The sequence below is a fragment of the Garra rufa genome, chromosome 12 (assembly GCF_049309525.1).
Source record: "Garra rufa chromosome 12, GarRuf1.0, whole genome shotgun sequence".
Classification (NCBI taxonomy): domain Eukaryota; kingdom Metazoa; phylum Chordata; class Actinopteri; order Cypriniformes; family Cyprinidae; genus Garra; species Garra rufa.
In genome coordinates, this window is record NC_133372.1 from 36,453,249 (window position 1) to 36,465,942 (window position 12,694).

Consider the following 12,694-nt stretch of genomic DNA (forward strand, 5'->3'; position numbering starts at 1 on the left):
CCACACATACACCGACAAACAATTCACAGAAATACAATTCATGTCTCCGGGGACTCGGTGATAGAGCGCTTTAATATGGAGATTCCTCTCACAGATGCATTTCAAGTAAACACAAGTTGGGGTAGACATTGACGCAAGTTACTCAGCAGGAGCCTTGCAGAATATGCAAGTCTTTGTGTCTGTGCAGGTGACAGGGTTGTTTTTATATGTGATGTTGTGGGCCGACCGTAAGCATATGGCTGCTCGGAAGTCTGCGTATTGTTTATACACACGTGGGTGTGCGTGTGTGTGGCAATGGTTTCTTGTTTGCAGCTGACGTCTGCGTGCCAGTAAGATCTATGCTGTGTTTTGTGCAGGTAGCAAGACTCCAGACTGTGTTGGAGTGAGATGCACTGACTCCTGGCAAACTGCAGCATTCCCTGTCATCCTCCGCTCTCCTCCGAGGCTTTGGCCAGTCATGCGGTTGCTACGGAAAATCCTCCTTCTTTTGGGCGCTTGCCTTCATATGAGCTGCAGGTATCAGAGTAATGCCCTGGATATTCCACTTGAAGGTAAGATAAATAAATTACTTTCTGTTCTATATATTATTTCTGCCATATTTTTCTTTTCAAACTTACTTTTTCTTTCTCTGTAATGTTTTTCTTGTCTCTCCAGTTTATATATCAGATTTGTGAGCACCGTTTCAGTTTAGTTGACCTGTTTTTCCATGCCCTTTGGGAGAAAAATTAGCTATGGAAGCCTTTTCCTACCTCAGATTAAAAAATAAACTGGAAATTGTGACTACATTTCTCATAATTGCACCTTTATTTTTTTATTTTTTTTAACTTCATATTCATATAACTTCAATTTCACTTCATTTCTTACAAATCCTACTTTATATATAACAACTGCAACATTTCACAAATCAAATCAAGTCGTCTTTATTTATTTACAAAGCAGCTTTACAGTGTTAAATAGAAAAATAGTGCATCAATAATGCAAAAGGACAATAGTAAACACTCAGTTTTCAGTGAAAGTCAATTCATTATTGGTTCAGTGATGTCATCATCCAGCTCAATTCAGTACAAATTGTATCTGTGCAATCAAGTCGACGATATCGCTGAAAAATAATGACTTTTAATAATGTTAATAAATGTCTTTAATAATGACAATTGAGAGATTGCAAATTCATATCTCATGAATGCAACTTTATAACTCAATTGCTATTCCATTTACAACAATTACATTTTTATATCATATCAGTTGTGACTTTATATATCACAATTGTGACTTATCTCACAAATGCAACTTCATACGCCACAATTGAGACTTTCTATATCAAAATTGCAAATTCATACCTTACAATTGCGACTTTTTAATTCGATTGCTACTCCATTCACAGCAATTACAACTTCATACATTGGAGAAAATAATTATTTGATCCCCTGCTGATTTTGTACATTGCCCACTGACAAAGAAATGATAAGTCTATAATTTTAATGGTAGGTTTATTTGAACAGTGAGAGACAGAATAACAACAAAAAATCCAGAAAAATGCATTTCAAAAAAGTTATCAATTGATTTGCATTTTTATGAGTGAAATAAGTATTGCAAAACATGACTTAGTATTTGGTGGCAAAACTCTTGTTGGCAATCACAGAGGTCAGACGTTTCTTGAAGTTGGCCACCAGGTTTGCTCACTTCTCAGGAAGGATCTTGTCCCACTCCTCTTTGCAGTTTCTCTCCAAGTCATTAAGGTTTCGATGCTGATGTCTGCCAATTCGAACCTTCAGCTAGGCCACTCCAGGACCTTAATGTGCTTGTTCTTGAGCCACTCCTTTGTGGCCTTGGCCATGTGTTTTGGGTCACTGTCATACTGGAATAATCATCCACGACCCATTTTCAATGAGGGAAGGAGGTTCTCACCCAAGACGGTACATGGCCCCTTCCATCGTCCCTTTGATGCGGTGCAGTTGTCCTGTCCCCTTAGCAGAAAAACACCCCCAAAACATAATGTTTCCACCTCGATGTTTGACAATGGGGATGGTCTTCTTGGGGTCATAGGCAGCATTCCTCCTCCTCCAAACATGGCGAGTTGACCACAACACTTTCATCCAGTTCTCCTCTGAATCATTCAGATGTTCATTGGCAAACTTCAGACAGGCCTGTACATGTGCTTTCTTGAGCAGGGGGACCTTGTGGGTGCTGCAGGATTTCAGTCCTTCATGGCGTAGTGTGTTACCAATTGTTTTCTTGGTGACTATGGTCCCAGCTGCCTTGAGATCATTGACAAGATCCTCCCATGTAATTCTGGGCTGATTCCTCACCATTCTCATGATCATTAAATCTCCACGAGGTAAGATCTTGCGTGGAGCCCCAGACCGAGGGAGATTGACAGTTATTTTATGTTTATTCCATTTGCGAATAATCGCACCAACTGTTGTCACCTTCTCACCAAGCTGCTTTGCGATGGTCTTGTAAGCCATTCCAGCCTTGTGTAGGTCTACAATCTTGTCCCTGACATCCTTGGACAGCTCTTTGGTCTTGGCCATGGTGGATAGTTTGGAATCTGATTGATTGCTTCTGTGGACAGGTGTCTTTTATACAGGTAACAAGCTGAGATTAACTCCTGTAAAAAAGACACCTGGGAACCAGAAATCTTGCTGATTGATAGGGGATCAAATACTTATTTCACTCATTAAAATGCAAATCAATTCGAAATTTTGAAATGCGTCTTTCTGGATTTTTTGTTGTTATTCTGTCTCTCACTGTTAAAATAAACCTACCATTACAATTATAGACTGATCATTTCTTTGTCAGTGGGCAAACGCAATCTCACAATTGTGGCTTCATGTCAGGTGGGACGTCTCATAAACTTCATACAGTATATTAAAATTAAAGATTTATATTCATGTCAATTGCAACTTCTACACAAAATTGCAAAATTACACAATTCTGACCTCAAAATTTCATTGTAATTCCATATATAACAAATGTATGTTCATATTCATATCAGTGGTGACACATCGGTAACTTTATCACAATTGTGATTTATTATCTTACAACTACAACTTTCTCATAATTGCAACTAGTTCTTATAATTTTGAGTTTTTATCTCTTAATTGTGACTTTTTCTATTGCAATGTGATTTTGTTTGTGTGTGTGTGTGTGTTATTTTACATCTATCACATAATTGCTATATTTTTTTACTCTGAGAGGAAAGCAGGCTTCCATAGTGAGCACACTGTTTACAACTAATGAGTTTGAGACCGGGTGTTTGCATGCAGGTTCATTCAAGCTGAGAGCAGGTATAATTTATTGCTACAGCTATGTATTTTTACCGTTTCCATGGAAACCAGATAAAAGTATATTTTGTTCCTGTTAAATTATTCACCATATATCTTTAGGGCCTGAAAGATGTCTTAGGGCTTTCCTTTTTTCCCTCTGTTTCACTTTTATCTAGTCAATCATGGAGCTGAAGTTAATTGTTTGTTGACAATTAATTTTTTGTTGGCAGTTCAACAGAAGTCATATCTATATGGTTCTAACAAATCCCTGCACATTTGTTTCTCTGTGTTCTTCCTGCTGCGGTGGATTTGTTAGTTTTAGCACGCATAAACAGTAAGTTTGTGATGCCAAGCCATACGTAGAACTAGTAACTTCCATCCATTGGGGCCATTATCATCCACCAACCATCAGATTTGAAAATCATGCATCCTTTGAAAATCATGCATAAATGCAGAGATTTGCTCTTTTGTTAGGGACATTTATATAGATCCCTATCTCATACATATAGTATGAGATGGGGATGCCATGGTACTTCATAATTATTTTCTTGATGGTATTTGGATACCATGGTATATCCTCAATGGTATTTTTTAACTAGAAATTGCATTAAAAATACATTTTCATAGACAAAAAACAAATTGAACACTGTTTTGTTCTTGTGGTTAACAAAGTAGAAATGTTAACCAGAATGTTCCCTCAAATCAAAGCATTTGGATGATTTTTAGAGTTCGTTTTTGTGCATAGTGGATAACCTCCAACAACAGAGCGAGCAAACCACTTTACATTTGTCAGATTGTAACCCATACCGCCCAGTCCATCATGATTCTGATCATGCATATCCAATTTTACACTCAAGCTGTATTAGCCATTAGTTTCTTCCTGTTCTAAACCACAAACAAACTCTCATCGACATTATTTGACCAGATCATTTGCCATTGCCTGATAACAACTCACTCTTTGGCCAACAACACAATCAATGATTCAATATCTAATTATGTTCTCCAACAAACATTTTGTTTACCTTTAGTCTTGTATGCATCGATCAAAACAGTTGACCTGATTGTGGAAAATCATTACAATTGAACCAAAGCCATTTCACATCACCATTTGCTGCATGCAGGTTGCACGCTACCATTTTCCCTCTACAGTCTACTGAGCTCTTCCTCTCTGGCTGTTTCTTTATCTAGTGGAGCAGCTGCCCACAATTACAGAGCACTCACCCGCCTCTCTGATTGCCTTTCCCTTCGAAGAGAGCTTCCCTATGAAGTGTGAGGCCACAGGAAACCCTGGACCGGAGTAAGCAATATACATACACAAATACACTACCATTCAAAAGTTTTGTGTGATTTATTTTTTTATTTTTATTTTTTTAATAAATATTTATATATTTAAAATATGAATATTACACTACCATTTACCATCCCTGTGTTGCAAAGCTGAATGTTTATCAGCCATTACTTCAGTGTCACATGATCCTTCAGAAATCATTCTAATATGCTGATTTATTATTACCAAATATTTTTTTGGAACCTGTGATACTTTTTTCAGAATTTTCAGAACAGCATTTATTTAAAATGTAAATCTTTTCTAACAATATAAGTCTTTGCTATCACTTTTTATTAATCTAACACATCCTTGCTGAATAAAAGTAATAATTTCTGTGGAAAAAAAAAAGAAACAACATGGGTTCCAAAAAAAATTAAGCAACACAACTGTTTCCAGCACTGATAATAAATCAGCATATTAGAATGATTTATGAAGGATCATGTGACACTGAATACTGGAGTAATGATGCTGAAAAATTCAGGTTTGATCACAGAAATAAATTTGATTTTTAATGTATATTTAAATAGAAGAATGTTATTTTACATCGTAATAATATTTCACAATATTACATTTTTGTCTGTATTTTGATCAAATAAATGCAGCCTCGATGAGCACTAGAAACTTATTTAAAAAACATAAAAAATCCTACTGATCCCAAACTTTCGACTGGCAGTGTATATTAGTATTTTAATATATTCTATCATTATTATATTCTAAAAATGTATTTGTTTCTGTTTTGGCAAAACTGAATTTTCAACAGCCATTATTATAGTCTTCAGTGCCACATGATCCTTCAGATATCATTCTAATATGCTCAAGAAGCATTTATTATCAGTGTTGAAAACGATTGCCCTGCTTGATATTTTGATGGAAACCATTTTTTTTTTTTTTAAGATTTTTACATGATTCTTTGTAGGGCTGTGACGATTCTTCGATTCTAATCGACTATTCGATTTTTAAAAATCCTCAATTTAATTTTGCCAGCGTCAACTAACCAGCAAAATACCGGAAGTGGCGCATTTCACAGACAGACTAGAATCCATAAAACGCATTATTAGATTGTTTTCCAAGGCTGCATTATATATTAAACCCATTTGAAAATCGTAACTAAGCATAATTGTGAATTCACAAACACTACGACTCATTTAAATGCAGGTTATGTATGTGCAGGTTATGTGTGCGTCTGACAGCGGCGTGGTTCACAGGAACTGTTATCATTTACATGTGTGGAGCTCTCAAACTCTATCTCTGCATGTTGTTGTGAATTTGGGTTTATTATAACGCTCATCTGGGAACGCAACATGCGCCATTTCATCAGATTTGTAAGGTAAATAATTTATAAACCTATGCAAACTCAGGAGAATACATCAATATCTTTCTCATGCTAAGTGTTCATCGCGATTTCAAAATAAAAGTTTAAACCCTCACTCTGAGTTTACTCGTTTTGATGTCCACATATTCATTAAATTGCCGTGGCTATAGCATTTCTGTAGTAAAAATATGACCAAATAGTAAAGGTTTGGTGGACATTTGACTTACATGTTGTTTAGTCAATATTAAACAAGGATTAGATCGCGCAGTGAAGTTTAAAAACAATCGTCAGGCCGTTGGCGCCCTCTGCAGGCCTTAGTAGTTTGTGAATTGTACATTGGCTCTATTGTTTATAATACATGCTGTATTTCAACAGTTTTGTGCAATTAAAACATGATTTCTTGCTTTTGATTCTTTATTTGAACTAATTATTATTGCCTCATTGCTATGATATATGTATTTTAAGAAATATTAAAGGCTATTGTTCACTTACATCTATTTTGTTACCACAAAATATATCTATATAATTATAGGGCCCTATGAAATCTGTTTTATTTCAAAATTCATTTTTTCATTTTAATAGCACCCTAATTCCCTAAAAGAACAGAATTTGAATTTCTTTAAAAAACAGCCATAAAATGATTGTAAAAAATTACATTCATTACATAGGTTAACCATTGTATCAAACTGATCAAATTTAATCAGATTCAATCATGAGATAATCATATGTTATCATACTATATGGAATCGTAATAAATGCATTTTTAGCTTGCAGTTGTCTTATCATTCGTCTTCCTTTACTAATTGCTTGTTTGTGCTAGTTTTGCACTGAAAACTAGACCAGAAATGGAGGAAACGACCTTCAGGAATGACCGCAAGAGCATCATCATAGTTCTTCCATGCTGGTTGATCAGCATCACCGGCTATTTTTGCGGGTGAACAGCACAGCTGTGCTAGATCAGCACCAAACCAGCATGGAAATTCACCAGGGTAGCTAGATCATTGGTAGAACAGCTCATAATATACGCAAAAAAAAAACATCAGAAACACCCCACTGGCATTTCAAAGCACGTTTCAAAGCCTTGTCTGAGTATTTGATGTCATTTTAAATTTGAAAACCTGAATGTGGAAATCCTCTTTGCATGCTCGTGTTGTTTTCATCATATTTCAAAGGACACACGTTGAGTGGTGTAATTTCATTTAATTACTGATCATTTCTGTTTTTTTTTTTTTTTTTTTTCAGATTCAGGTGGACAAAGAATGATCAAGACTTTGATCCCTATCAGGATACCAGATTGATAACATTAGATGATTCCGGAACATTCATCATTCCCAATAATGTGAATCTCACAGAATTCCAGGGCAATTATCGCTGCTTTGCAACCAACAAGTTAGGAACGGCAATGTCAGAAGAGATTGAATTCATTGTTCCGAGTAAGTAATGTTTAACTTTGTACTGTTTTCTCTGTAACGACTCTTTCGGAATGATTTGGAGACCGGTGTCCAATAAAACAACCGCTCTGGTCCTTAGTGGGATATCCATTTTACTTGCCCGCTACAAACCCTGGAGCTTTTCTTTCCCTTTCATCACAGTGTGTATGGACCGTGAGGAGAGGGGCTGATGAAAAATGAGTTTTCTCCTCTCTCTCCATCATTTTTCGATGTAGCATTTCTCATTGTGTTCTGAAATACACCACATAAATCTCCACAGATGTAACCAGAGCAGAAAGTCATAAGTTACCAAACAAGACCGGTTTTCAATCATGCAGTTGACATGTACAGTTTCAGAAGCAGAGTGATATGTTATTGGCAGATTTTTGGACTAAATTTGGGAAATTGGAATGAATAGTCTTTCCAGGAATTCCTTAGAAGAGAAAGTCTGTCTTTTACTGCCACCTAATGGTGATTTAATTTATAAAATGGTATGTAATGTTATGTATTGATTCATTTTGCTGGTTAATTTCTGCAGGTGTTCCGAAGTTCCCTAAAGAGATCATTGATCCAATTGAGGCTATAGAAGGTCAGTCAGTCATTCTGGAGTGCAACCCACCTAAAGGAATCCCCCCACTGCAAATTTACTGGATGACAATAAGTAAGTTCAAGATTTATAAGGTTATTTGGGGTAAATTATCTATAAGGCACACCCACGGTCTGCCCACAGTGCATTCAGTGATCATAATTGCACAATTAAAATGATTGATTGGAAACATGAAAAGAATCATTTGTGACCATGGACCACAAAACCAGTCATAAGGGTCTTTTTTTTATTGAGATTTATGCTGATTAGATACATATGCATATACATGTAAGCTGTATAAATAAGCTTTCCATTGATGCATGGTTTGTTAGGACAGGACAATATTTGGCTGAGATATTTGAACTATTTGAAATCTGGAATCTGAGGGTGCAAAAAATTTAAATACTGAGAAAATCACCTTTAAAGTTTTCCAAATTAAGTTCTTAGCAGTGCATATTACTAATCAAGAAATACGTTTTGATATATTTACAAAATATCTTCATGGAACACCATCTTTACTTAATATCCTAATGATTTTTGGCCCAGAGGAAAAATCGATAATTTTGACCAATACAATGTATTTTTGCCAATTGCTACTTAAGACTGGTTTTGTGGTCCAGAGTCACATTTATGAATGCATTTATATTATTAATTGAATTGTTTATTAAAATATATTAAAATAAATAATTAAAATAATATTAATAGTAAAATAATTAATTACTTTTGGACTGACACTACAAATTATATTACTTAAAACCCCAAAATGAAATTTTTCTGAAAATGTACTCGCCCGCAGGCCATTCAAGATGTAAATGAGAGAAATTAAGCATTTCATCACTTCCTCACCAGTCCTTTGCGTAGTGAATGGGTGCCGTCAGAATGAGAGTCCAAACAGCTGATAAAAACATCACAATAATCCACAATAATCATTTTTAACATCAAGCTATTGTATACGGCTTTTCAAGATGTTTACTAGTGGACTCGAGTCATGTGGATTACTTGTGAATTATTGTGATGTTTCTATTAGCTGATGGACTTTCATTTTGTCGGCACCCATTGACTGCAGAGGATCCATTTGTGAGCAAGTAATGTAATGCCAAATTTCTTTGAAGAAATTCGTCTACATTTTGGATAGCCTAAGGGTGAGGAATTTTAATTTTTGTGTGAACTATTACTTTAACTGTCCACATTTATTAAGCTAAAAGTGTTTTGAGTTTTATTAATTTATTTTTCTTAATTTCTTGTGAAACATGACAGGTCTACAGCACATTGAGCAGGACGAAAGAGTATCAGTGGGTCTGAACGGGAACCTGTACTTCTCAAACGCCATTGAGACCGACAGTCGCAGAGACTACTGCTGCTTTGCGGCCTTCCCACGCATACGAACCATCGTCCAGAAAACCGCAATGTCTGTCGTGGTCAAAAGCAGTACGTTAAAATACTCTTTGCTTTCATAACATGATCATGTCTTTACATGACCAGCATCGATTTCAAACATGATGGTCATGTGCATCAGACACATCCCTCCAGTTTCTCATATAGTCAATCTCCAAGCACTTGCTGGACTCAGCAAATCGCTTGGTAGATATTGATGCTTCCTATGCTTTCATGACACTTCCTGTGAAGACTTCTTGGTGTATTTCATGTCCATGTTATCTATTGTTTTAGCTGTTTTTGCATTTGCCACACATATTTTATTTGTCTCCATTTCTTCATCCAAGACAAGTTAATGAAGGACTCAGGCTCTGGTAGCAGCAGAGGTTATGGTGAGTGACATTCATTAGGGATGCTACATGGGCGTAGAGCAGCTTCTTTGTTTTTAATTAGTTTTGATTAATTATCACATTCCATGTCACATCATACTTGCCTACTCTTTAGCCTAGATTTGCAAATCTCAAAGGTTTTTAGTAATCAGTGGGAATAATTCATAGGTTCATCCATGACTCATCTTCTTTACTGGATCACAAGTGTGCTTTTGTTTTTGTGTGTTAACACACCTTAATTTATTAATGTAAAACAGTCAGAATTTGTACAGTTCTTTTTGGTAATTAAAGCATTTAAATCAACACATCTAAGATAAACTGACAACTGAGAATGATATCTATATTATTATATGTGACCCTGGACCACAAAACCACTCATAAGGGTCTATTTGTTTAGATAAAAATTGAGATAAATAAGCTTTCCATTGATGTACGGTTTGTTAGGATAGGGAAATATTTGGCTGAGATACAACAATTTAAAAATCTAAAATCTGAGGGTGAAAAAAAAATATTAAAAATATTGAGAAATTTGTCCAAATTAAGTTTTCAGCAATGCATATTACTAATCAAAAATTAAGTTTTTTATATATTAACTGTAGGAAGTTTACAAAATATCTTCATGGAGCATGATCCTTAATCTCCTAATGACTTTTGGCATTAAAGAAACATCGATAATTTTAACTCATTCAATGTATTTTTGGCTATTGTTACAAATATACCCGTGCTACTTAAGATAGGTTTTGTGGTCCAGGGTCACATATATTACATTATTTTTCATGCATATTTATATTATATAATCTTTTCACTGTTATAAAGCAAACTCTCTCTTGGAGAGGAAGCCCAGTCTACTGACGCCCACAGGAAAGGAGTCACATACGTATCTGGTGAAAGGCGATGATCTTCAGTTGGAGTGTATTGCAGAGGGATTGTAAGTGTCATTGTCTAATCCGTTGTATTAATTCAGTTGATTTGTCAATGTAATTAAGTGCTTGGTATTCATTTCAGTTATACCACTTGAAATCCATTTGAAATCTAAATGAATATTTAAATGATTATTTTGTAAAATAAAGGACGGTGCATCAAAAATACTCTTAAATTATTGAATAGTTCATGCTGATTTGATCACCAAACACAAAACTTTATTATTAAACTTTACATTTTTGTGATTGTTTCTGTTTTTCAGCCCTACGCCAAAGGTGGAGTGGGTTAAAATAGGCTTCAACAAGCTTCCAGAAAGGGTCGTGGTGGAGAGTCATGGGAAACTGCTTACTGTAGAGATGGTGAATGAGGAGGATGAAGGAAAATATATGTGCAGAGCCAAAAATCCCCATGGAGAGGTTGTGCATTATTTTCACGTTACGGTAGAGGGTGAGTCACATTATTGATCACATTAATCTCATATTATAACCACAGTAAATGTGCCAGTGTTGCTTTATAAATGGTTTCAATATCCTGTTTGCATTTAAAGTCACTCTGTGTGGTAAAAGAGCGCCATCTTCTGTCAAAAGACAAAACGTACTTGCAGGACTATAACGTAATACAACAGCACATGGATAATTTTGGGAATGATAAATGACCATTTTCAGGCTATTAAGATTATGCATACATGTAGCAGATTATTGATTATAGTTCATAACTGATAACCTTAAATGTGACCCTAGACCACAAAACTTCTTAAGTGCCACGGGTATAATTGTAGAATTAGCCAGAAATCATTAGAATATGATCTTGTCCCATGAAGATATTTTGTAAATTTTCTACAGTAAATATATTAAAACTTATTTTTTGATAATATGCATTGCTAAGAACTTTATTTGGACAACTTTATAGGTGATTTTCTCAATATTTAGATTTTTTGCACCTTCAGATTCCAGAATTTCAGTACAATAGTTGTATCTCAGCCAAATATTGTCCTAACAAACCATACATCAGTGGAATGTTTATTTATTCAGCTTTCAGATGATGTATAAATCTCAATTTCAAGGGTCACATGTTTAGTTTTCTGTGTTTTCATCACATAGTATCTATTTTTTTCCTATATAGATCTTAGTCAGGGTAGACTACGTATTGAATTTATCACGGATAAAAATGAGACTGTGAGGGATAGATATATCTATATTTTAAGCTACAAAGAAGGTCAGGCTGCATGACTTCCACACACACACACACACACACACACACACCATCTTGCCCTTTAACAACTGTTTGTGTTCAGACAGCGTTGACTATTAGAAAATATGCGACTGCTGAATGCCACAATTGACTAATCAAAATTATGTCATGTGTATAATATGTGATTTGATTCTTTTGCATGTACAGAACCTCCTGAGTTTGAGATTGAACCTCAAAGCCAATTGGTGACAATTGGAGCTGATGTGGTAGTCAAGTGTGTTGTGAAAGGAAACCCTCAACCTAGTGTTGCATGGAGGGTCAACGGCCTACCGCTGAGTGGTAAACATTCCTAATTTCTGTTTCAAATTGTTGATCCATTAATTGTGTAAAATATGTTTATACTGATTTCAAATTATTGGGCCAACTGACTGCTTTATAAATGCCCTGGCAATTGTATAATGTAACAGTGTTTGTTAATAAAAACTAATTTATTTAAGCATTTAATAAATCTGTTTAATTATGATGGTGAATTTACAGTAATAGTTTTTATAAAGATATCCTGCCATACTGTACTTTAATCATTTAACCCACATTTTCAGAGGCCCCAACATTCAATAGGAAGGTCTTAAAAGATGGCACCATTTCCATCCGCAATGCAAAGCCGGAAAACAGTGCTGTTTACCAGTGTGAGGCCACAAACAGACATGGCACCATCCTAGCCAATGCCAACATCATGATTATGAGTAAGTAAACTGTAATGATTTGCATTCGAATGAAATATAATGTGTAACTGGCTTGAGATGAGCTATAATCTAGTTGTGATTGCATACATTAATACACAGATCTGCATGTTAAAAATTTCTGCTGATATGCAAAAAATACTTAATATTACTTAATT

The 12,694-nt window shown here is 35.3% G+C and overlaps 1 protein-coding gene across 1 annotated transcript in view; it reads left to right on the plus strand.

Moving 5' to 3' along the window:
* chl1b (cell adhesion molecule L1-like b) overlaps positions 1-12,694 on the plus strand; it is a 122,492-nt gene that overhangs the window by 12,246 nt on the left and 97,552 nt on the right. Inside the window, exons 2-12 of the mRNA XM_073852578.1 lie at positions 357-551; positions 3,583-3,600; positions 4,455-4,563; positions 7,148-7,338; positions 7,874-7,996; positions 9,179-9,349; positions 9,643-9,687; positions 10,501-10,612; positions 10,868-11,052; positions 12,004-12,135; positions 12,396-12,539. Coding sequence (XP_073708679.1) covers positions 458-551; positions 3,583-3,600; positions 4,455-4,563; positions 7,148-7,338; positions 7,874-7,996; positions 9,179-9,349; positions 9,643-9,687; positions 10,501-10,612; positions 10,868-11,052; positions 12,004-12,135; positions 12,396-12,539 — 1,324 coding nt within the window. The 5' untranslated portion in view covers positions 357-457. The remainder of the gene's footprint in view (positions 1-356; positions 552-3,582; positions 3,601-4,454; positions 4,564-7,147; positions 7,339-7,873; positions 7,997-9,178; positions 9,350-9,642; positions 9,688-10,500; positions 10,613-10,867; positions 11,053-12,003; positions 12,136-12,395; positions 12,540-12,694) is intronic.